The sequence below is a fragment of the Primulina tabacum genome, unplaced genomic scaffold, assembly GCF_025594145.1.
Source record: "Primulina tabacum isolate GXHZ01 unplaced genomic scaffold, ASM2559414v2 Contig557, whole genome shotgun sequence".
Taxonomy (NCBI): Eukaryota; Viridiplantae; Streptophyta; class Magnoliopsida; order Lamiales; family Gesneriaceae; genus Primulina; species Primulina tabacum.
The window spans coordinates 56,533-82,242 of NW_027459785.1; the positions used below are offsets into that span (position 1 = coordinate 56,533).

Below are 25,710 nucleotides of genomic sequence, written 5' to 3' on the forward strand. Positions count from 1 at the left end.
TTTAAAGACATAGACCACGAGTCTACAAGAATGTATTGATTATAATGTGCATGCTAAGATAGTTGAAAATCCAATACTAAAATATAAAAAAATCCAAAAAAACTGTACATATTGCTAATATGTTACATTATTCACCTCAAGAACCAAATACTACTAACCAATCTAAATCTAACAGAATCTTTAGGCCCCAAAATTCACAAGCACCTAAATTGACTACAAAAATTTCACCAGGCCGGCCTACTCCAAATCTCCAGAAACTATACCAAAAGCAATCATGCCAATGTTCTAGCTATACACATATATGGAACAAAAACAATAACAGAAAACAACCATAGCAAAAATCAACGAAGATTGTTTTGCGCAACTGCTTGACACAGTTCATCCTCGTAGAATAGGGCTCTATTAGAAGCCAAGGATTTGCAGACAGGTTTCGGCAAAAACGATGGCACCAAACATTTTGAAGAAAATGGGGATTCTTGGAAGAGAACAGCTGCAATTTGGCGCATCTCAGTGCATTTTAGACGAGAAGGGGGACGAGGGCCATGCTTCGGTGCCTTGGGTGAGTGTGGACTGCCAATCCACACTCCTTTTCCACCTCCCTTGCTGCAAATGGTTCCAATATGTTTCAACATTTGGTGTTTATAGTAGACTTCTTAAGGGGAAACAAAATATTATCCATTGACCATGACTGATTTAAATTAAAAACAAAAAAGAAACAAACAAAGAAACCTCCGAAAGGGCCAATGATCAGTCGGTAGTGGAGTTGTTATTTTTAGCATCTCTTGCCTTGCTCTATCTGGAGTGGTGTAATTAAAGTGGAATTGCCTCGCTATAACGACCTGGACCAGTCAAATCATTAAATAGATGTCATCGTGTTACTTTAAAAATAAAGTGGCAGGGTAAAATAACAAAGTGTTATGGAATAGAACTTACTGCCTTCCTAATTTTTTCAGAGACATGGAAAACTGCTCTGAGTTGATCATGGTGGAGGTGGCAAAGTATTTTGACCTTCATGATAATATATACTAGTTAAACACAGATCCTTAGAAATTAAGAAACAGATGTTCAGGAACAGTAGATTACAACTAAGCTGATAAAAAAATGCACGGCAAAGGAAAATTCAGGAAATACTGATCCTAAAGAAACATGTATCTACTTGTTTGAGAGTCAAGATATCAATGTGCTTCCACGTCTTTAGAGAGAAGAGTTTCCGTAGTGCTTCGTTCTTTTATTTTGCAATTTCAGATTTTTTATAGAGTCAAGAAACACTTGTGGTAACTAGAAAACACTTTGGAGCAAGAAAGGGGATTCCAAATATGATTTGTTAAACAAATACATAAATTCCTCAAAAGTCGGGGTAACGTGCAATAGCTGTTTTTATTAACCATGCCAACTCAAAACATGTTTTCCGGAAATCTTAAGTATTTTTTAATTAGTGATCAGTCATCAACGACATATAAGCTCTCTCAGAGGAACATTTGCAAGTCTATTTAGTAAATCTGTACATCAGAAGTTTGGGGTTGTAAAACAATAACAAGACAAAGTATTTTGAAAAATGGCATTTAATCCAAAATGACAGAGTTATCCAAGTACAGCATTGTAAAATAGAACCAAAAGAATCAGCAAGTTCACAACTTTTGACTTCAAAGTGAAAATACATGACAAACAGCAATGGTCCAAGGAATCTGTATGCGCCGGTGAAGAAATTGGCAACTACTCTAACAGCCAACAAAGAGACTCTAACACTCCAACAAATAGACAGAAGGAATATGTCAGCAGAAAAACCTACATTGTCGAATATTTGCACAATTCACACATAGCATTGTTAAGCTAAAGAGTGAAGTTAATAGATACCAGTAAATCAATTGGAAGAGACTCCAGCCTTGACTCAAAAACATGTTCTGCGGCACAAGGCGTCTTTGGAGTTCTCTGTAAATTATTCTGATTAAGTACATCACTATGCCCATTTCCTGGAGCGAACTCGAATCTCTCAGGCGACAAAAGTTTGGGGCTTTTATCAATGTTCTTATTTAGAAGAATCTTGACATCATCGCCTGCAGTGTGCTTGGAATCTACAACCCCGACTCTTTTCTTCCCAAGGTCCATCCAAGACTTAGAAGCTGATGCCTTGCTATTTCTAAGCTGGGCAAGAGCCCCCGGCTTCAAATACTTATTGTTTGTATTTTTCGACTTTCTTTTCTGTCTCCCACTTCTGGACTGCCTTTCATTTGACGACACCTTCCCCATTGTTTGAATCTCTTACTTCTCAAGGATGATAACTCTCAAATTTAGATTACCTTTCATCGAACCATTCACAACCAAAATCAGCACCACTGAAATAACCAATTACAAAGCAAATTCTGAGACCCTCTATACAACAAAACTGAGAAACGGTACCCATTTCAGCTAAATCATTTTCTTCATCGCGTAAAAATCAAGCAGTCATAATCAGCAGGAAAAAAAAAAACTACACGTGATAGATACACGATAGGAAAGCCATTGCCACATGACAAACACAATCAAAACATACAACAAACATAACACAATCATCAGAATCCTAAATACATATTTTTGAAAAACACAGAGACCAATCAAATAAACTTAATCAAGCCAAAAAAAATCGAGAATTCAGATGAAAAACCTTCACTAATCCTTCTGAAAACAGAGCCATAAGCAGAAACCGAAGAAAAATTAAGAACAAAAAGAATATTTAAGGAAGAGAGGACGGGGAAAAAGGAGGGAAATGAGAGAGACGTAAGCAGCTTGGTTTTGTCACCCTTTTTGGGGGAAAATTTTTGAAATATATTTGTGCCCGCCAATTCTTTGGGGAACAATTTCGAATAACTGCATAAAGATAAACGTGGCGTGATATTATTGGTGGGACCTGAGCAGCATTTGGCGTAAATTGCGGAGGACAAAATATTAAATATTTTTTTTTATGCAAAATTCATTTATTTTTATTAATTTTTGTTTTTAGAGTTAGTTTCCTTTACTTTATTGGTTTGAATAGTTTTGGATTTTTTAAAATTAAATCTGGGTTTTATATTTCCACAATCTGGGTCAAATGCCCCTGGCTCTATTATTATTTTTATAAGTTCAATATCTCGTTTCAAATATCTTGATTTTTTTTTTTTTTGGATTGACATATGAATTTCAAATCAACACTATAAAATTTTAAATCATTTCAACAATAATTTTAGAAAATTTCAAATGCACCAAGCATAAATTGTTGTTTGAAATATATTCCAAAATATTTATCAAATCAAATATATTCTCCAAATTAAATACATCAATCAAAACACATAATAAGATCATATGAATTTCACATATTTCATGGAATCAGGGGAGATATACTCTATATTTAAAAATCCAAAAATCTTTATTTGAAAATTTTAAAATTACTAAAATAGTTTCTTTATATTTATCCAGAATTTTTGAATTTTTAAATGTGTGAAATTTTTTTATGAGAAGTTATAAAAAATTAAAATAATAATCTAAACAATATCACATTATGCCTGCAACGCATGTTTAGTGGCGCTAGCTAGGAGTACGGATAGAGGTAATTTTTTTTTATTTAAAAAAGTTATCTTTTGAAATCTGTACGGATAGGGTTTTAACCAAAATTGTCAGCAAAAAGTGTAATTAAATATTAAAAGTCAAAGGACTGAAATTGTAAATATAAGGGGCCACATGTGTTTGTTTGGGAATTAAGTATATCTAATATTATTTCGAGGCCTTAAAAGTTAAAACCGATGGAATTGTGACGAAATATAATCTAAAAAGTAGATTTGGACTCTCTCTCTTTTTTATGAAAAAGAAAGTGGTTGTGATCCACCAAGAATCTTATCCGACCAAACTTTATTCTGTTTCTCAAGAAAAGAGACATGTTGGCCAATGAAATGAAATACATAAACTATAAAGTAGTGCAGCCGGTCGGCGTCTTAGTGTGTAGGAAATAATAATAATAACAGATAAAATATATAAGTATGGCCAAAAAAATTGTACTATTTCGTTTCCATTCCCGTGAGTGGATAGCATGTCAAGCATTGGTCAAATAAGTGGTCAGCATGATCATGGTACAAAGGACGGATGCAAGAACAATTAACATTAACCACCAACTCAACAATTTTCTTGGTCCAGTTAACAAGAGAAAACAAATGAAAACACAATGGGCAAGTGACTAGATATGACTTAACAATTCGGGTTTAAGCCATCTATACGAATTGCTAGAACTTGGGGCAAGCGAAGGCAGACTACGGTTCCTACTTTGAGGAGGGAAAAGCACATGAAGTTGATGGAGGAGAAACAATGGTGGGTTATTGTCCTTATTGTGCCTAATGCTGATCACAATATAGAACAGGCCTTTTGAGCCTTATTCTTCTTTTTCTTTTGCTTGGGTGGCTGGAGCACGACTTTGATAGCAGCATCGAAAACTGCTTTGACATTCTGTTGGGAAAACATAATGGGGTAAATGAGTACAGAGCGTTGAAAGAGTGACGGGTACGAATAAAAGAAACTAGAAAGTTGAATATTGAATCTTGAGAATACCTGTTGTGTTTTTGAACTACATTCAATGTAAGCAGGAGAACCAATCATCTTTTTCAGCTCCTCCCCCTGCACGTTTGAGATATGGCATTATAATCATGTTCAGAAATAGGAAGAAGAAAAGATGATTTTAGTCTTTTTTTGTTTAGAATTAATCAGGAAAGTAGATGGCAAAGAGAGCAGCATAGGTGAAGCCTCACCTGTACGGTAGTGATCGGTACAGCGCCTGGATGGTCAACAAAGAACTGCTTGTCATCCCGAAGATCTGAATCCGACAAACTCATTCAATGATCAACAAATAAAATCTTCATTTAAAGTATAAGCAATATTCATTTTTGAACGAGTAACACAATTGTGCCATAAGAGAATCCTACAATTGTTTAACTTACACCATATAAGATCATAAAACACCATATGCAACAACCAAATACTCGCAAAAATACTTCTTATAGAGCTCTACAGACTCATTCAGAAAAGAGAAATCATAAACACAAAAGCATAGCACAAAATTGTCAAAAAACATTAACACAGCATCCAAGGAAGCACTGACAAAGCTCCCATAATTCCAATCAAGCTGTTTGTTTTCTTCTACGTGCAATTTAATCAGAGGGGGAGAATTTTTTTAAAAGTAAACATTATGGATGGAAACATGGTATCTTGAAATTTTTAAAAGAACAAGAGCCTAAAATCTGAGCATCACTTAACTTGAAACTGACATCACAAAAAACAGTAATACAAACAATGAAAAAGGACAGAGCATAACTACTTCCTAATTTTCAGTACATTAATTTCCAAAGAATATAACGTATCACAACTAAAAGAACCTAGCCTACGAGAAATGCCGTAACCTTTTGTGCTATAGCTAAAGCATGGCAGCAACAGATCTACTACTAACTGCACCTACAAATTATGTCCACGACAGCATCTCTGTCCATTTTTATTTATTTGTAACTGTTGGGGTTGTTTGCTGAGGCAGGGAAGAGAGATAAACAAAGAAACCTTACCTAGTTTTGTACCAACGAGAACGATAGGGACACCGGGTGCATAATGCTTCAATTCGGGAATCCACTGGAAAAAAATTAACAGAATGATCTCAGAAAGCCAAGAAAAAGTGAAGCGCATAAAAGTAATGGTAAAGAAGGAAATGGAGTAAAAGAAAATCTTTAGAGAACATTCCATGAATTACCTTTTTGGAAACATTTTCGTAGCTGGCTTTGCTAATGAGAGAAAATGCTAAAATGAAAACATCAGCGCCACGATAACTCAAAGGTCTTAATCTGTTATAGTCTTCCTGTCCTGTTTCATAAAATGAAAATTGCAGGTTCATAAATTATAACAGCTATACTTCAAGATGGAAACATTTCTAAATTTCCGTATTGAACCCCGTGCATAAGAAATTTTGGAAGAATAGTTATCAAGAAAGATATATCTAGTTACCTGCAGTATCCCAGAGGCCTAGGTTAACAGTGCTCCCGTTAACGACCACATTTGCACTAAAATTGTCGAATACGGTGGGCACATAATCCTGTTTGATTTAAATAATAAAATAAAGATGTTAAACAGATTGCAAATCATACATTTAAAAATGTTATTCATTACCTATCTGAAATAATCTACATACGGAAAAAACCAACAAGCAACATTCAATCAAAACTGATCTGAGGTTCTCTTTCGAAGATTTAACAATACACATTCTTCCACAAGATGCAACGTCACAAGTAAGCAGATATCTTTCCTTCCCATCAACAGACAAGAAACGGAAACGCAAGCTCAGATTTTTTCACCTCATTTCACCAACTTCTCAAGATTTACTGAATGTCAAGAAACGATAAGGAACGAGAAAAGGGTGTACATACCGTGGGGAAGGTATTACTGGTGTAGGAAATCAAGAGACAGGTCTTGCCAACGGCACCATCGCCCACCGTCACACACTTGATGAATCTCGACGCACTCATTCTTCAGATGGAAAATCGCACCACCTTCCTTCACACACACACACACACACCGTCCACCTCTCAGATCTTCTCCAGAAGACCTGATGCCGCACGCGATTATCAATTTACACCCAATGACACATAATAAAAGACAACATAGATTCACAAGCTCCCCTTTCAATCGAAAAACCTGTCAACACACCGAGAAAAACTGTCAAATTCAAACCCTAACCCTAAGATCGGAAGAAGAAAACGAGAACCGTCGAGGGGAATGAGAGAACATGGGGGGATCGAGATCCAGAGAGAGAGAGAAAAATGGAGGTTCAATGGAAGTGAGAGAATTGAAAATGCGGGGAGAAATCTAGTGAAATGGCTACCTTACTTTAGCCGGGAAATGCTGTCATTGAATCGTTCTCCATTTTTCTAATTTCTATCCCCGATTTTCCAGCGGGGAAGAAAATATCACTGGGCCGATGGACCCGGAATAAACAGGCCTAAATTTGCCGTCGGGCTTAGGGCATTTGCATCTGCGTTAAGACTTCGTTTTTAGTTGGGCTATGACAATTGGGTCCGAACTTGTTCCAACTTTTATATCTTGGTGAACTGAGTTTTTTATATTTTAAATTTGAAATAGAGACACGTAAAACTACTAAAATATGCATTTCGAGTGAATTATTTTAATTATGTTCACTCTCGTACTTTGTAATAATTTTTAAATTTATGATTATATGAGATTCAAATAATTTGTTGTTAGTGAATTACGATAATATTGCTTTTTTCGATGACTAGTATAAGTAAACAGGGTATAATAAAAAACACATCATAACACCAAATAAATAAATAAGACAAAAAAACCATGTGAGAGAGATCTCCGATCCAATCCAATCTGATTTATGAAAAATATTAAATTTTATGTCCAACCTATTATTTTTCGCTGTAAAAACATTATTTTTTTGGTTAACAAAATTATGAAGAAATATTGCGTGAATTATTATTTTTTTATGTAAAAAATATATTGTATAATATATTTTATTCGAGTTAAAAGTATTACAATTCTATGCACACAAAAATTATTTTTGACTTCATGAAAGCCCCTGAATTCAACAATGCTCATAGAGGCTGAAGCCCAAAAACATTATAAATATCTCTATCATTTTATTATAGGACAAAAACTTGTGTGAGACAATTTCACGGGTCGTATTTTGTTAGACGGATATCTTATTTGGGTTATCCATAGGGATAACTCGTCTCACGGATAAAGATTCGTGAGACCGTATCACAAGAAACTTACTATTATTATAATCATTTGCTCTTCTTTTTTAAAGTTTTCATCGGATAATCGCTAACCTGAGCGTTTGAGAGCTTTCATCAGTATCCTGCATCTCCTAAAGCTTGCTCGTGACGTAGGTGAAGACCCATACAGCTAATTGTTTGGAGTTGTTTGAGTATTAGCTGAAGGCCGGAGATGCCAACTACTGGTCTCCTCAAATCGGATAATATCATTTTTTGACCGTATCAAGCACTAATTCCTCAAAGGACATTCATGCTTGTGATTAAAAATGGTATTAGAAACTGTCAATTTTGTATACGCGTTTCCTATTTTTATTTTCTTTTTTCAGGTATGGCAAATGTACATTTACCCACGGATTAATAGATAATTCATTACGGGGCCAATTTTAGGCAACCAAAATAAAAAGTAAATAGTCTAATGGACTTCCCCAATAGTGTGCGTATCTACATATACATATACATATACATATATGTGTGTATGTGTGCGCATACGCCCGTGCGACTTATAATATTTTGAAATTATTTTAAAAAATGAAAAATGAGATGTCTCAATTGGAATATAAAGTCTCTAGGCGAAAATTGATTGGTAACCATCAGCTAATTAGTCATCAATGAGAACATCTAATATTACAATACGTGAGGTCTTTTACACAAAACTCTCAGTAATGGCACAAGAAACACCTCATAAAGAAACAAGGAAAATGAGTTCACATAGAAGAATAGATGAAGTTGGCAAGCAAAATTACACACACAAGGACAATGGTTAAATAGCTACAAGCAAGATCAAATCAGGACTTGCAAAATGCACGCAACGTGTCGTCGAGGGCCTGCCTGTCGTACTCACCGGTGAAGACACAACTGCCGAGTGGACCTTTCAACAGAATAAGCCTTAACAAACCATCGGCTACCTTCTTATCCACCTGCATTTCATAAAGCAGCATTACACCAAGAACAAAAACGTGAATGTTAACGAGAGTTGTATGTGTTTGACTTTGTCCTTTCTTACCGCCATCACAGATTTAAACATGTCTACACTCATGGATTCTGCGGGGGCTGTGGGTAACTTGGCTCGTTGAAAGATATTATACACCCGTTTTACCAGTGAATCGTCAATCCAGCCGAGTCGGCGAGACATGTCAACTGCCATGACCTGAAATTGTAAAATATGGCATCCTTGAGCATAACCGCATAAATAAATTTGTAACCAACCAGTTAAAGCCAGTGGCGGAAAATTTGTTTTCTTGGGAGTTTCTAGGTTTGTATCATACAGGGGAGTAGGAGTTCATTCATGAGGCTAAAAAAAGAGCGCAAATCAATAATATGAAACTGTCATAGTCTATAGAAATTAGAAAGTAACAACCTACATACCGTGCCAGCAGCAACTGCTTCCCCGTGAAGCCACTGCCCATATCCCACACCAGTCTCAATAGCCTGTGAATATCAGTGGATATCTCATCAGAAAATGACTTAATGCATAAAATTTAGAATTCAGGAGTGTGGTGCATTTCACAAGGAAAATCACATGTCGTGACTGTATTTCTAAAAGTAAATATCATCCGTCAGATATCAAATTATCACACTCACGTGACCAAAAGTGTGACCCAAGTTCAATGTTGCCCTCAATCCACTTTCCTTCTCATCTAGGGACACAACCTCAGCCTTATTTTCGCACGACCGCTTGATAGCATAGGTAAATGCTCTGGAATCCCTGCAGACGAGATAGCCCTTTTATATTACAGGCCAAATCATCACAAAACGAAACCACATACTTACGGACAACAGATAAACAAATCTTCTATACAAAAAAATTATATATATATATATATTCTATACAAAAGCAGTGAGATTTTCATCTTTTTCACTCATTTTATGCAGCTACTCTTTGATTAACGTAGGTCTCAGTAATTTAGCGAGGTTTCATTCAACTATTTTTATTATTTCAACGTCCAACGAACAAATCACATCTTGCCGTTTTAATGGCAACATGAATATGCAACAAACGACTAAATAAATTATACCTTGCCATAAGTGCCTGCATGTTATTTTCCTGCCACTCAAAAAATTCGGCATCTCGAATAAGCCCATATTTAATAACTTCTGCAAGCCCAGATGCTAGTTCTCGATCCGGTAATGTGTTCAAAGTGTCAGTGTCTATGAGCACACATTGTGGTTGGTAGAATGCTCCAATCATATTTTTACCAAGTGGGTGGTTGATTCCAGTTTTACCCCCAACCGAAGAATCTACCTGAGGTGAGAAACATAGCAGAATAACAGTGAAAACTAAATGCTGTAAAATATGATGAACCATCCGAGATGCAATTAGTCTAACAGCGCCATACCTGTGCCATGACAGTGGTAGGAATCTGAATGAAATTTACTCCACGCAGGTAAGAAGCCGCGGCATAGCCACACATGTCACCAATGACTCCACCACCAAGAGCCACAAATGTACAGCGTCGGTCCATTCGTGACTCAATTGCTTTATCAAAAACCTTCATGAGAGTATCCTATGAAAACATAAAATAATGCCAATGCACCTAAGTTGCCGTTGATTAATTGATTCCAGATGACAGTGTCCTAAAAACATAGGATACTTACCATGTTCTTATATTGCTCTCCATCAGGCAAAATTACGCTCTCAACTTTGACATTAGGGTTTCGGTCAGTTAAAGCCCAAATTGTTTTATCAAGATACAACGGAGCGATAGTAGTGTTGGTGACCACCAGGACTTGCTTGCCATGAACATGCCTATAATGTAATAAGTGACTTAACAGTAATCTTATTGTAATGAGATAACAAAGCAAAATCCAAACTCGAATCCTCTTTACATGAGGCGAAAGAAATTGGAAAAAAGTAAAGAATAAAAAAATTGAGAGCAAAACACAAAGAATAGCGATGGAAAAATATTGATATATTATCATAGTGATACAATAGATACTAGATTATCATTTTTTTCACTTTGTCTTTTGGCGTAAGTGAATGCATGGAAGAAGCCATGCCACTAACTAGTGGGCTAGGTCTCTCGTCACAGTGGAACAATCCAGTAGCAAAGGAACTTATTTAGATGCTCAATACATAATTAAGAAGTTCATAATGAATCCCATGAACATAGGCAAATAACAAAGATGCATAAATAACAATCAGAAGGTGGTCTTAAAAGTAAAGGGCCAGTATAAACCAGATACTCTAACAATGAAAATCAATTGGAAGAAGATACAGACATCGAGCACTTTAGTTTTTATTTCTCCCCACTATGCTTCATGAATAAGATATGGACATTTACGGAAAAGAAGACGACAAAAGAAAAAGAATTCCATAATGAAGAGGAATGATATATATCATGGTAAACAGTTAGTTGTATAAAATTAGCAAAAGTTTATGACATTCTAACATATATAATAAAGCTGTTAATAAGTATAACTAAAACATTAAATCTGTGTTTTCACATTAAAATATTCAAAAAAATTCTGTGATATGGAACAAACAAGGGTTTTTTTATATCAAAATAATCACTATAGTTAAGTATTTTTCATGGGTTCATATTTTCCTGTTATTTTTTATATCAATTTTTATATAACATAATATTTACAGATGATATTTGGATTTGGACTGAAAATAAATTATGTCACTTCAAATAATTTATATTTCCTTGAACCAATCACTACAATAATTTTAGAACTCATATGCAGGGAAACTTAAGCAGGGAAATACTCGGGTGAACAGGGTTGAGGTGAATTACTTCAAATATCATCGATAATCCACATTATGCTAAGTTACTTACTAGCACAGCCTTTCAGAAACAATTTGAATCACTAAAAAACTAGTCAGTTCATCAATCAAGGGCCATTTTTCCTATTGTTTTTTCAGAGCTTTCTGACATAAACTAAACAAAAGGAGAAAATTCCACAATCCAAATAGACGGAAGACAAGAAAGAGAGGGAAAAACCCAAATCATGTGAACCAGCATTGATCACAAACCGATCACCCGTACATACGGATAATATCAAAGGAACGAAAGGAGAAGCAATTACTTCTGGAGTAGCTGGGGTTGATCGAGAAGGCCGGAGCCGATGTAAATCGGGTAGCTCCGATCGCCCAAATCTACCTCAACGATTGTAGAAACAGCAGGAGAGGAAGACGAGGTTTGATCCAGGACGGGAACAGCGGGAGTAGCCGAGGCCTTCAATCCAAACATGGCCACACGATTACCACTGCAATAAATATTAGATTCCGAAGATAGACAAGACGAGAAATAGCTTAAAGAACCGGAGGCAGGCAACCGGACGAGCGAATGACGCGAGCTGAGCTTGTTATGGCTGTGAGAAGGGGTTGGCAGAGGAAGCGTGTATTGGGAGCAGATGGAGGAAGAAGCCGCCATCGGATGTGGTTAGAAATGCGGGCGGCAGCACAACGGAGGCGGAGTAATAGGATTTGTAACGTCCGGGTGAAGTTGAATTAGATGGTTAGTTGGAGTTGTGTTTGGTGAGTTCTCCGTGGTGGTAGGTGACACTCACGCTCACCAGAGGAGACTTGGATTCAGACCCAGGCCTTATATATATATATATACACACACACACACACATATATATATTACTTAATAATTATGTAAAGTAATATTCTCAGGTTGATGAATGAATAATTAAAACGTAAAATTTAAAATATATTATCAAGTGGTCAGAAGGCAATTCAACATATAATACTAGGCATTGACTCAAATACAATATTAAGATCGATATTTTGGTCGAGCTCAATTCCAAACCAACTATTATAAATTATTCAAAGCTTAATGAATAGAGTAAATTCCCATAATAAGGACATCTCCAAATATCATTTTGACGCGGTCTTTCTTTTTCTAACGAGGGCTGTGCCAACCCCACTCCCCTGCGCCAAAACCAATTTGGCGCATGGTTTTTATTGTGAATATCGGTATGGTTGACATATCTCAAAGATAAAGATTCGTGAGACCGTCTCATAAGAGACCTACTTTTTATTTAATAATAAAAATTATTATTATAATATCTCACACTATTTAATAAATTAAGAAAATCTTTAAAAATAAAAACTGAATTTGTACACTTAAAGTGGTAGTACAAAATCAATCATCAAACTATGGCAAAAACTTGTGTGAGAAGATCTCACGGGTCATATTTTGTGAGACAGATATCTTATTTGGGTCATCCATGAAAAAATATTACTTTTTATGCTAAAAATATTACTTTTTATTGTGAATATCAGTAGGATTGATCTGTTTCACAAATAAAGATTCGTGGAGCGTCTCAAGAGAGAGCCACTTTCAAACTATATATAATCTTTGATAAAAACTCTTATTAAGTCATCTCATAATTCTATAAAACATATCTCTTACATGATTAAACTCATTAAATATACTATATTTTATGTCAAAACATTGATTTTTATTTTAAATATGAACCAGATCGATCAATCTATCATATATCTAAATTATCATAAATTTATATGATTATATACCAAAATCCTTATCTAAATTATAAAATAATTACGTTTAGCGACAAATATACAAAATATAAAATTAAATATACTTCATAATCTAACAAGCTGGGGAACAAGAATAATATCGAAGGGGAACTAGGGAGGAACATAAAATTATATAAGTAGACAAAAATATTCAATATCAAGCACAATCAATCCAGAATACGAGTAGGATTCTCTACACATGAATGTAAAGAGGAAAAAGTTAATATTACATTATAAACGATTCTTGAGCATGACCGTGGACGTCATTCTAGGCTTCTAGCACGAACCCGCATTACTCACATTCACCGAAGGCCGTAGAGCCTGAACCGGCGGGCGCAGGGTGATACACATCTGTACATGGGAGTCAAAATTAACGCTTGAAAATCCATCCTTCTCAGCTGTTCAAGGCAAAATCATTTTCACGTTATGCAAGTCATGGTTACTTTTGGCCTGATTGTGTATCAATTCGAACGCCTGTGTACACACGTTGGCAAAACCAGTCATAGCCTGAAACACATGTGGCAACCCCATCTGTAGGTTGTTCATCGTCATAGCCCTCGTCACACTGACTGATTTTTCGTGCTTAGCTTTTTCATCCTCTGCTTTTACCCGTGAATTCTCAACCTTGACTCTTTTCTCCTGCACCGGGTTTTTACTTGTTTCACTAGAGCAAACTGGTATTGTATATGGGCCGTATTTGTTTTCCAGTGATCTAAGCTCCGATCCCTTTTTCTCGAGATCTTTGAATGCCAAATCAGACCTCTTCTTTTGTTTCTGTTCTTCAGTTTGTTGCACTACAATGGCGTGGATGACAGTTAAGAAGCTCTTGATTCCCTCCGAGGCAACCCTGTCTGGGGCATTGTTTATGGCAAGCTGCCACTCTTCGCATAGTGAGTAAACGGCCGAATCTTGTTTCATTTTGTGAAGCGGATTGTTACCGACTTGAAATAGACTGAGGCGGAGCCAGCCAGTGAGCGACTGAACATAATCACGTTGAGCCTTCATAAGGTTACAGAAGGAGAGGTGCCATTGCTGAGCTTTGAACTCGAGTTGGAGTGTCGATTGTCGATGTATCTCAGAGGTGGGGCTGGAAGATGGGATCGAGCTAAGGTACTTGAGTTGCTGGACTATGTGCGTCTGCACCTGGTGGAACTCATACATGCTTCTCCACATGCACGTTAGCCTGGAAAAATCAAGTGGAAAAAAATTTAGGCAAGCTTAAATAAATAAATCATAGTTTGCAACTTGTAGTTGATATCGACATTCATTCACTTGAAGTCTGTTTTCTAAAAAGAGAGAAATAGGGTGAACCTAAAAGTTCGAAGTTGTCTAAAGCATAAGGAATGAGCATATTTTTTTATCTGTTTTCAAGGAAAAAAAAGCACACATCTGTATGGAAGTTTAAGGAGGATTGGTGTCAGCCCTCTTGACACCCCCTTACTCGACTCACAATTTACCAGATTTCATCCATTTAGAGAAGTCTCATAGAAGCTGGACAAATAAAAGAAGATAACATGTTACTCACTCGAATATTTGCTCGTCATATGTCAAGTGTTCAATCTTCATCAGTGGTAGCTAAATTAACACCACACTTCTATCTATAAGTGAAATGGAGACTATAGGGAAAAATTATGAAAAGAGAATAAGCTTTATAATAAAAGTAAATTCTATCGATAGCCTAACATTAACGGTTCAATGTCTGGTGGAACAAAAACTTTAAATTCCAAAACATTGAGCATGGATCTTTTGAATATGTAGGAAGATTAACTAACCCCTTTACAAGCTCAAGAAGTTGTGGATAAAGCTCTGATTCCCTTAATTTGATAATCTCGGTTGAAGTAGCCTCAACAGCCTGCGAAGCAACCATCATCTGTGATTCCAATTTCTCGACATCCTTTTTCGCCTTCTCAGTTTTAAAATAATCGGCACTCTTCATCTCTACCTTCCTAAGAATAGCTACCTTCTTCTCATGTTCTAACTTCAAATACTCAGCATTCTACAACATCATCAAAGAAAAGTTTTCAACCAGTTAACCTCGCGAACATGATTGTATGATGTACCTTTACATACTAAAATCATATTTGGTTCCAGAAACCAAATGAAAATATATTAATACAAATTTCTTTTTACAAATCAAAATGACGTGGTGTTTTGTCCTGTATTGAGTTCAGCCGCAACATAGATACATTGTGATACCTTAACCTCCTGGTAGAGCTTCACTTCCCATGCATACAACCTTTCGACTGTTGAACAATGAGTCGCTATACCATCATTGCCACGACCAATATTATTTCCACCCGAATCATCACAAAACTTCCCAAATGCATTCCATTTTGCACTGCTCGAGCCCCATGTCCACAATAGGGGGCTTAAGCTCTTCACATTACCATCATCTTTTCCTGTAGCATAATAAATCCAATACCAATCAAAAGAACATAGAAGGATACACCCACATGGGTTGACAGATAAATTATAACATAAAACATTGTGCAATCGAGTGTTCGTCCTTGCATCGAATGCTAGTAACAACAATGCAACTCCAGAATCACCCACCCAACAATTGCTTCAGTTTGCAACTATTGAGAACCAAAGATGGTTTAGGCCGTGTCGTTTATGGTCAGCAGTTCACAACTTTTAAACCATGCAACATACCCAACACCATATTTCAATGATAATGGCAAATTCTCATAATGCAGCCATTCCGGATGGAGAAAACAATTCTTGCTACCCAACAAACATGGCATCAAATTGTCTGAAGTCATAGTTTTCTCAAGAAAATATATGGAAAAACAGAATGCTGGAAATATTTTGTGGGCCCACATAGTGAATTATGTTTTATATATAGTCGATGCTCTCTGTAGTTGGAAGATCCATAACTCTCACGTTAGAGCAATAAATGGATTCCAATATGTGGTTATTGTTATTTATTTTCAATTATTTCTACATGAATGACGTGCATTATGGTTTCAATCACATATTTTATTAAAATTTCTAACATAAAATTCTTGCAAAATAAAAAGAGACATACATATGTACAGTCGATAAAATCGACAACGAAAAAGACATGATCTGGAAATGAGATTATGAAATTACCCGACGAGTCTTGGTGACTTAACTGACCAGTGGGGACTTCCAACAGCGACGATAGTGGACCACCAGCATTGGCAGCATGAACAAAGTAGTCATTGAGTTCTTTGATGATCTCAACCAGATCTTTACTCTTCGTAGAGACCACCACCGCAAGCTCGCTACTGCTACTGGTGGCTGTCGCCGTCACCACAGACGGAGGGGCAGCCACGCTCCTAGCAGCTGCGGTGGCTGTGGCGGCAACATCAGAATTAATGGTGGTCTCCTCCCACTCCTCCTCATCCACAGACCTTGAAGCCGGCATAAAAGGGTCCCAAAAATCCCACGCAGATGAAGAAGACATCGGAGGCGGGGGCGGCGGAGGGTGGACAACAGAGGAAGTGGTGGTGGAGGTGGTGGTCCAAGAAGTCGGGCTCATTGCTGGTGGTGGGTTGGGAAAAGGAGGGACTCGCACAGGAGTGCCTCGCGACCGGAGGTGGTGGTGGAGACTGGTCTCTTCGGAGGCGAACTGAAGCAAAGCCGCGCCGGTGGTGCGGAGAGACCTTAAATACAGGCAGTGGGCGGCGGCAAACGAATGCCTCGCCTTCACAAACTGCTTCATGTACCTCTTCCTGGCCTTACATCTCGAAACCATTTCTTCCCCACTTATCAATCTCGAATACCAACAACCCATCTCTCAAATCTCTATTCTCTCACGATACAACAAATAAAAACTCAATCTTTACCGCTAAGATTCCAACATCATTCAAATATTTCCTACCAGTTTCTTTGTTTTCAAATCTCATCACAGTCAAAAAGTAAACAGCCGTGCCAGTAAAAGTACAAGAAATGAGAAGCCACAAACTGGAGAAAGAGAGAGAATCCTGATCTGTACCTGCAAAAAACACGTTTGCTTATAATGAATTCAACATTTTTACACAACACTGGATACCAATTTCAAAAAAAAATACTGAATATTACATAAGCCAACAGAATTTGAAGAAGAAAACAAGTGACAGGCTGTGCATCGACGCTGTACTTCTCTTTAATGCGTCGCCATTGACAGAAGAAAAAAGAAAAGAAAGTGGAGATGTTGAAGAAGAAGACAATAGTATATTTGGGTCCTACAGAAGAAGTGAGTTGTTGGGCAGGGTGCCAAAATGTTTTACCACTCTCTTTTTCTCCATATTGCCCTTCCCCCCGTATATTATATTATTTTTGGATCTTCATATTATTTATTTATTTATTAAACGTTTAATTATCAAAGTCCAATTTAATTATTAAACTAAAAAAATCATAATCCATAGTGTTACAACTAATATCATATCAAAACAAGTAAAAAATAATTATTATTCATGTTAGGAGAATGATTGTATAATTTAAGGCAAAAACTTGTGTGAGACGGTCTCACGAATCGTATTTTGTGAGATGGATCTCTTATTTGGGTCATCCATAAAAAATAATATTTTTTATACTAAGAGTATTACTTTTTATTGTGAATATCGATAGCGTTGACTCGTTTTACATAAAAAGATTCGTGAAACCGTCTCACAAGATATCTAGTCATAATTTAAAGTATTTGATTAGACAATTATCAAAAATTAGAGTTTTCGACATAAAAAGATAAATACTCTATTATGCAAAATATATATTTAATTAATGATAAAGAATTTTGTATATATTTTTTAAGTATATAGTCATATTTTTATATAATATAGTATGATAATTTAAAAGTATATAATAAAATGATTAGAATATCAAATCTAGACTATGGTTGGAGCATTAAATGTTGTTAAAATAAGTAACAATTCAATCCATAATTTAAAATTAGTCGGTGAGCAATTAGAGAGGACGTTTGAAGTATATTTACATAATTTTTACCGTCTGAATTTTGGATTTTCTTTTTTGAATTTTGAGGAAGTAAAGTGGGAAAAAAAGCAAATACCATTCACTGTAACAAGATTTTATGATGTGTCCAGCAAGGAGAGAGAATGGTAAATTCGGTGACTGAGTGAGGGTAATTTTGTCAGAACAAGGAATTCCAAGGGACTGAATCTGAATGTATGTTTTAGTAATAATTTATTTATTCAAACTGGGAGGGAGTGCCGAAGAGTCGGTTGAGGTGTAAGTATTAATCAATGTAAATGGAAAACTATATAACTCAATTTTTTTACATATTTACGATCAGTTTGAACACGAAGTTATAGATTAAAAAAACCATTTAAATAAATTTATTTTTTAAAATATTTTATTATAAAATTAGAAATAGTTTTAATTTTTAGATAAATATTGAAAATATTTTGTTTTTATTTTTAAGTAGAAGTTGAAGTTGAAGCTTAAAAGCTAAAAATTTAACTTCTAAAAAACACTTTTAAATGTTTTTTTTAAAAAAAATTATGTAGTAAAATAATATGTTTTTTAAGAAAATTATTTTTTAAAACCTCAACTTCTCCAAACAAACAAATTTGTAATAGTATTTTATCTTTTCATTTTTAATTAATAATTAAATATTGGAAACACGATCATCTTTTAAATGATTAAAAAATTAGAAAGCTTGAAGATTGTTTATAAATCTTATTTTTTCAGTTTGTACGAAAGAAAAACAAGTTTATAAGATAGTGTTTGGAAAAATACTTATAATTTTTTTTATAAAAATGTTTTTTTTTAAAAAAATTTATGAAATATTTTCTTTTAAGAATAGATAAGTTATTGAACAACTATTTTTTTGAAAGAAAAAAAAATTTAGAGTTGAAAAATGTTTGGAAAATTATTTAAAAACGAATTTATTGTCATAAATAAATAAAAAAAGATGTTGGACTGTTATTCTATAATTAAAAAAATTTAATTCTAGTTTAACTCGTGTTTTTTATTTTAAAATATCAAAAAACACCTCTCAATTGTTTATAAAAACTATACATGGAGAATTTTTGTAAAAATATTTTTCAAAAACGTTTTACAAAATGTTGTTCAAACACACACTTTAAATTTTTTCACTTACAAAATACGAAAAATATTTTGAAAGTACTTGTCAAAACTAAATCATATTTGGGAGTATTTAGTTTTTAACATAATATTAATTATTTTAAGTTAAATAAAAAATAAAAATAATGTGTTACTACCTTCGTAGATTTTATGTGTGGGAGGAAGTGAATGAGTAGTGGTTATTTTAGGAAAAGAAATTCAAATAATGTGAAAGCTTTAATATTTTATTTTCTTCAAGAAAACGTTGCTGACACGGTCGACCATCGTTTTGACCAATATTTTTTTTAATCTTTTTACCGCACGCTTAATTTCGTTGTATATGTTTAAGTTTTTTTTTTTTTTTTTTAAATGAAACAAAATTCATTAAAAAGGTAAAAAGTTATAGGATACAAATTTACTGAGCTTACCCAGGAACACGGAAACCAGAAACCAAATACAACTCAAAGCTCCAAAGTTCGAATCATAATACTACTAATGCATAAATTACAACAACTCATAAGCAATGTTAATGGCTTCAGGTACACAGCAAAAGGTGTGTATCTTTATCTTCTTGATGGTGTCTTCGAGATTGACTTTAACTTTTTCAAATACAACCCTGTTGCGTAAATTCCACACATGGTAGACCGTTGCTGTCATGACCGTGAGTCTCAATCTAGTGATCGGTGGAATTACCTACTCCGAATGCTCTTAGGTATTGCTTGTGTCCGAGTACGATAGCAAAGAACAAAATGACAAGATAATCATCAAAAAGTTCTAAATTTTATATAAATTTCATTTTCTCAAACATGGTGGACCAAAATTATTTATGGTAATTTCACCCATGCAAGGGGGGAGACTACGCCATGAGTTCTTTTCCGGGTGTAGCATAGGACCTCTGAATTCGAGACTTAAAAAAAGGAGGTCACAATATATACCTAAAAGCCACGAACACTTTGTGCCCATCAGCTCCTCCAGTACAAAACTAATGAGAAAGCAGAAAAATTTTGAACCATGGCATATATATGTACAGAAGTAGCAAAAAAGTATCACGTGTGTCGTCTTATTTGGAACTCTTGCCCTTCTTTTTAGCAGCTGATTTAGCAGCGGACTTGGCTAAGGAAGTTGGCTTTAGTACACTTTTAGGATTCAGTGCTTGCCGAATCTTGAACACGGTCCATGCGGTTCCTATGGCATGTCCTGCAGCATCTAGCCCATCACTTGCTGCCTTTGCGGCCTCTTCACCATACCTGATGAAAGAAAAAACAAAGCCGAAGATGAAAAGCAGAACAAAAAGCACCCCTCATTTTTACGGTGAGATCAAATATGGCAAATCTACCTATGGGTGACAAGTCCAGTCGTGACGGTGGAGGAGGTTGCCATAACATTCTTCCCGGCTACTTCAACCGCATCACAAATTTTGCCTGTTTTCGAAACCATCATGGGTTTAAATTAAGGAAACAGATTTTTAAAATGAGTTTTAAGTTAGTTTCAGATATACATGATGTTGATACAAATACATAGAAAATAGGAGCCAATATATCAAATGAACCCAAGAATCTGGAATGGCTGCTACACAATGATATGCCATAAAAATTAAAATATCAGCTTCACCTTAATGATACAAATCATCATCGATCATGTTAAGCAGAAATTTGAGTGTATAGAAATTAGACATACTAAATCCATCCAGAGAAGCAAGAACAATTTCTCCAGGCAACAGCCCAAAGAACTTCTTTCCTACTTTAGAGTTTGCAACAGAACCAGTAAAGAAATCCAGAAACCTTCACAACTCCTGTAAGTACTCCACTTGCTACTTTCTCTGTCATCTTGGTCACCTTCTTAAACCCTGGAGAGTATAAGCCGACCTTGAAACAGTAAGTCAACACAAGGGAGGGAGTGATGATCCAATAAAAAATAAAATCAAGTGTCATACATAAATTTTCCAAACATATAGTTTTCGTCCCCATCGAATTCATTAATCAGCAGCTTGACTAAATTCTTGGATCATCTAAAGAAGTACTAGAGAATGCATCTACAGCAAGACAAGTTGATGCTGACTGTATCAAAGGCCCACAAGGTGTGTGTTCTTGTGCATAGATGCAATGCAAGCAAGTTGCAGCCCTTGGATGAGACATGCCGTAGCCTTTGTTAAGCACGAGCCTTGGCGTGCTTTAAAGGCGTGACTCACAAGTAACAGCCATTAATTTCAGAGACAGATTAACAAATATTTATGGTCACGTTGTTCAACATTTTATTAAGTACATAGCGGGTGATATGTGATGAAACATCTTCAGATGTTTAGAATCAGAGTGCATGATCCCGTAGAACGTCTCACTTCGATAAAGCACGTCTTATGAACTATGATACTCTTGCACATTGCTATTCACCCATCAAACATCTAATCTAATCTAACCAAATAAATGTATTAATAAAAACAGACCTTTTGATTCTCTTCAAAGTATTGGGATCAATCTCAGATTTCCCTCCAGAAGCCATTCTTTTTTTCAGAAACTCATTTCCCCATTGCAGTCTATCCACAGGTCACATCTCCACAGCCACAGTACTCCCTTAATCATCTCCCTGATCCTGCGGCGATAAGCCTAGCCGCAGTCCCACTAGTACTCCTCCACATTCGGCGCAAGTGTGGGTCCAGTAAGCGCCACACTGCCCCTCCACCGCTTCCTTCTTCTTCTCATCCGTTTTCATTCTCCTGCCATGACCTCACCGACCTCCACCACAGCCGTCACTGCCTTCTCCCGCGATTTTCTGCACGAAAAAATTACAGTAGGTATCCAAAATCACATCCAATTCCTTAAGCAACGATTCCTGCCCTTTGGAAACTATCGTCAACCCGTAGTTCAACATATCATTTCCAGGGTCTTTCTTTTCTTGCGGTTCTCCTTCTTTTCGTCATCGCTAGAGTCTGAATCCTCAGCTTCACACGGGGGTTTGAAGGAGAAGAAATAATGCGAAGGGTCGAGCTTGACGGCGGCGAGGTCCTTGGTTAAGGGCCACTGGATTTCGTCGGAGACGGAGGCGAGAGCAGCGACAGTGTTGATCCCCTGAAGGAGGCGGAGGATCCGGAGATCACCAGTGGCAAGCTCCACGGAGTAGTGTCTGTCGATCAAGTGAAGCATGGCGCCGGGGATTGCGATGAGGGGTTCCTCGATGGATTCGAGTGGGGCGGATGGGGAATATGGGTTGGTTCCAGGGTCGTTGGAGTCCGGGAAAAGGTTCTCCACCAGGTCTTTCATATCGATGGTGGGGTAGAGGGATGAATGGGGCGGTGCGGTTGGGTTAGTTTTGTGATTCGAGGTGGAAAATTGGGGGTACAATGGGGTAAGGTTAGGGTCTGGTTCCTGGGACGCCATTGTTGAATCAAGATGCAAGCTTTTTAGCCTTCTGTTCAAACAGACTAGTCCAGGGAAGAAACAATCAACGTAAATATGAATATTCCCGCGCAAATATCGCTAAAAGTTACCTCACAACACGCTTTCTAATTTCAATCACGCTTCTAGTGTAAATCGAAAAAATATATTAAAAATTTCAGGGGAACAATAAATTTTTTTTTAACAATTTGGTTGGATAAAGTACAATTAATCTTTATTTTATGGTAAGTAAATCTTGTATGTAACAAAAATTAGACTATATTTGTGTAACATGAATTGATACACAAAGTGGGGCGGAGAATTTTCATTTAGGAGAAAATATGTCCGAGACATTGATGACACTACAATGCAAACATCCCCTATGAAACGGCCAACGAATCAAATAGTCTACATGTATTCCCGGTCCAAGGAAGAGATCTTCGTTCTATCATTTATTCATTAATTAATCGATAACTCCAAGAAAGGATCAAGCACTACTCTTGCTATCAAAGGGTTGAGATTCTTGGCTGTTTTCCAAATGTTAGGAGGAAAGTCCGGATCTCCATGGGACCGAGCTCGACTGTAAGACTTGACATGTCAATAGGACCACCTCTGATTGGAGCTGCTAGCTGCTGCCTCGGCTCCAACTTCGTCTTTAACTTCCCATGTCTCTCTCTTTATCTCAGGCTTTGATTTACTGATAAGCTTGTTTCCTTGAGCGTGTCTTTATCTGACATATGATTCAAGTCAATACCAAAGCATAAAAAGATTCATGTGCTATAGTTAACACTGGTTTATTTAAATTTCACCAAGGACCGCTGTCATTTTCTTGTGTTTTACATAAAAGTACTACTTCCATCGGCTTCTGCTCCTTTGACGTGAGCAGTAAAGTTGAGGGACAAGAGAAAAGTGTTGAAGTTGTAATGGAGAACACACTCGAACCAAAGTAAACACTGTTAATTTGACGTGTATGCTTTGCATATGCTTTGGAAAAAAACATTAAATCATATCGAGAGGGGAATGAAATTGGTTGATCTTAAGACATATAAAGAGCGAAGAAATTGCTTCAATATCAACAGCAGAGAAAATTTAGGGATGATGAAGCGGAAAGAAGGGCAAAAAAGGTAGAAAGATCCCAGAAGGAATTCCACCTTAATCTTGGATAAAATAAGCTTGCATTAGGCCAAAGTTAATACTCGGTGCAGCATAAAACATACAAACCTTCTTTTCCAGCTAACATGTTGATAAAAAGGCCCTAGAAGCGATTAAGTCGTTCTGTTAATGCATTCAAAATATTTTATTGGGAGAATGTAAAAAAAATACAAGTTTTACAGATTGAAATGACACTAAATTGAACAGAAAGTAAAACAATCAAAAATCTTATAATAATTTCAAAGATCCAAACTATGTTTAACTTAATAATTATACTACAAGAAAAATGACATACGAAAAATTGTTGTCCTAGCCCTTTTAAAACTGTTGTTAAAGTCAGTGTTGTTAAATGGTTCGTTCAAAGACAATTTGTCGTAGCTACAATTTGCGACGGTTTTCAGGTTCGTTTAAAGACAATCAAAACCGTCGCAAATGAAAAATCGTTGTTGTAGCAAATGATATGTGCGACGGAAAGCATATATAAACCGTCGCTAATTAGCGACTGTTTGTTACACCGTCGCTAAATTTAGCAACGGTTTATTAATCACCGTCGCTAATATTTTAGGTAAAATAAAAAAAAAAATTAAGAATTTAATAAATCTGTGTTGTGAATTGGTACAATCGTATAAGAGATAAAAAATTGAAGTGTCGTGAAGTGATAAAATCGTGTAAGAGATAAAAATTTTAATTGTTTTGAAGTGGTAAAAAAATCGTGTAAGAGATAAAAATTTTAAGTGTTGTGAAGTAGTAAAATCGTGTAAGTGAGAAAAATTTTAAGTGTTGTGAAGTGAAGTGGAAGAAAATGGAGCGAATTTACAGGTATTTATAGAGAGTAGTGGAAGAAAATGGAGAGAATGTTAGGCGGGATCGAATTTTTGAAATATCAGCAACGGTTTTAGCTAAACCGTCGCTAAGTGTGTTGTCGTATGTGTGTTGTTGATTCTGAAATTTCTTGTAGTGTTAGAATGTCATATCTTTGAAAAATAAGAATTTTTTTTTTACAGTGAATGCAAATTCAATCCGAAGTCCTAACAAGATGAGCTAGTTTGCAGTTGTGGGATATATATCCTATATGTAAACTGAAAGTTTTATGACCTTGTATGATACAAAACTAAATATGGATTTTTCCGCACGCAATAAGCTCAATGATGAGTTTCAAGAAAACAATTCAAAGTTGCTGTATAACAACTGAAACCTCACAACGATCAACTACAAATAGGAGAAAGGAAAAATAGACAAAAACTTATATAAGACAGTCTCACGGGTCGTATTTTGTGAGACGGATCTCTTATTTTGGTCATGCATGAAAAAGTATTATTTTTTATACTAAGAGTACTATTTTTATTATGAATATCAGTTGGATTGACCCGTCTCACACATAAAAATTCGTAAGACCGTATCACAAAAGACTACTCAAAGAAAAAATAGTGCAACTCACTGGAATCCTGACACTATCAATGCTTGTCCACCCCAGTGAATTGTACACCACAACAACCTGAAAAGAGCGTTATGCCTTGCCACCTTGGTATAACACGCTGTTTATAGCATGTTGAAAAATGAGCATACACAGAAAAAAGTTCTTACCAAACTCTTTCCTTTGTAGTAGATGCTCCAAAGGAAAGAAAAAAGCATTCTAATATTTGTCGGAAAAAATGAAAAAAAAAAAATTGAATAAATTTATTTTTAATAATCAGAAGTTTAACTAAAAATCCAAAAATAATAGCTACTTAAGATCCTCTGAGACTATGTCCCAACTAATCTTTTACTTTTAGTCCAAGTAAGCTTGTAGGACATTTGTCCAACTCGGCAGGATGAGTTTGGACTCTCCAAGCCCATGAACGTCTTACATGCACAAAGTGGTGGTATCGATTGAATATCCAATATTATCGATTTATGACTT

The 25,710-nt window shown here is 35.9% G+C and overlaps 4 protein-coding genes and 1 pseudogene across 7 annotated transcripts; all 5 read right to left on the reverse strand.

Annotated features, from left to right (window-relative positions):
- LOC142534518 (F-box protein At4g35930-like) lies at positions 1–2,788 on the reverse strand. 2 transcript variants are annotated; one of them, XM_075641387.1, is made up of 5 exons: positions 2,642–2,788; positions 1,855–2,281; positions 934–1,008; positions 730–839; positions 1–603 (listed from the first exon to the last, which is right to left on the reverse strand). In XM_075641387.1, exons 2-5 carry the CDS (start codon positions 2,245–2,247, stop codon positions 342–344), a joined length of 840 nt encoding a protein of 279 aa, XP_075497502.1. In that variant the 5' UTR covers positions 2,248–2,281; positions 2,642–2,788; the 3' UTR covers positions 1–341. The 2 variants fall into 2 exon arrangements, with proteins under 2 accessions (XP_075497502.1, XP_075497501.1); XM_075641386.1 differs by having other exon boundaries at positions 4–603; positions 1,855–2,333; positions 2,642–2,787.
- A 1,299-nt stretch (positions 2,789–4,087) lies between these two features.
- On the reverse strand, positions 4,088–6,963 carry LOC142534517 (rac-like GTP-binding protein ARAC6). Of its 2 annotated transcripts, none has more exons than XM_075641384.1 (8): positions 6,857–6,963; positions 6,402–6,669; positions 5,983–6,070; positions 5,732–5,841; positions 5,550–5,613; positions 4,746–4,810; positions 4,549–4,614; positions 4,088–4,446 (listed from the first exon to the last, which is right to left on the reverse strand). In XM_075641384.1, exons 2-8 carry the CDS (start codon positions 6,498–6,500, stop codon positions 4,345–4,347), a joined length of 594 nt encoding a protein of 197 aa, XP_075497499.1. In that variant the 5' UTR covers positions 6,501–6,669; positions 6,857–6,963; the 3' UTR covers positions 4,088–4,344. The 2 variants fall into 2 exon arrangements, with proteins under 2 accessions (XP_075497499.1, XP_075497500.1); XM_075641385.1 differs by having other exon boundaries at positions 6,862–6,904.
- A 1,413-nt stretch (positions 6,964–8,376) lies between these two features.
- Positions 8,377–12,313, reverse strand: LOC142534516 (3-dehydroquinate synthase, chloroplastic-like). Its single transcript, XM_075641381.1, has 8 exons — positions 11,802–12,313; positions 10,368–10,518; positions 10,109–10,276; positions 9,788–10,014; positions 9,354–9,477; positions 9,138–9,200; positions 8,776–8,919; positions 8,377–8,689 (listed from the first exon to the last, which is right to left on the reverse strand). Exons 1-8 carry the CDS (start codon positions 12,146–12,148, stop codon positions 8,558–8,560), a joined length of 1,356 nt encoding a protein of 451 aa, XP_075497496.1. The 5' UTR covers positions 12,149–12,313; the 3' UTR covers positions 8,377–8,557.
- Positions 12,314–13,411: 1,098 nt separating this feature from the next.
- Positions 13,412–17,492, reverse strand: LOC142534515 (protein ALTERED PHOSPHATE STARVATION RESPONSE 1-like). Of its 2 annotated transcripts, none has more exons than XM_075641380.1 (5): positions 17,347–17,492; positions 16,357–17,224; positions 15,460–15,662; positions 15,036–15,259; positions 13,412–14,446 (listed from the first exon to the last, which is right to left on the reverse strand). In XM_075641380.1, exons 2-5 carry the CDS (start codon positions 17,021–17,023, stop codon positions 13,666–13,668), a joined length of 1,875 nt encoding a protein of 624 aa, XP_075497495.1. In that variant the 5' UTR covers positions 17,024–17,224; positions 17,347–17,492; the 3' UTR covers positions 13,412–13,665. The 2 variants fall into 2 exon arrangements, with proteins under 2 accessions (XP_075497495.1, XP_075497494.1); XM_075641379.1 differs by having other exon boundaries at positions 17,311–17,487.
- Positions 17,493–20,051: 2,559 nt separating this feature from the next.
- On the reverse strand, positions 20,052–22,745 carry LOC142534512 (protein EARLY-RESPONSIVE TO DEHYDRATION 7, chloroplastic-like; annotated as a pseudogene).
- Positions 22,746–25,710: the final 2,965 nt, after the last annotated feature.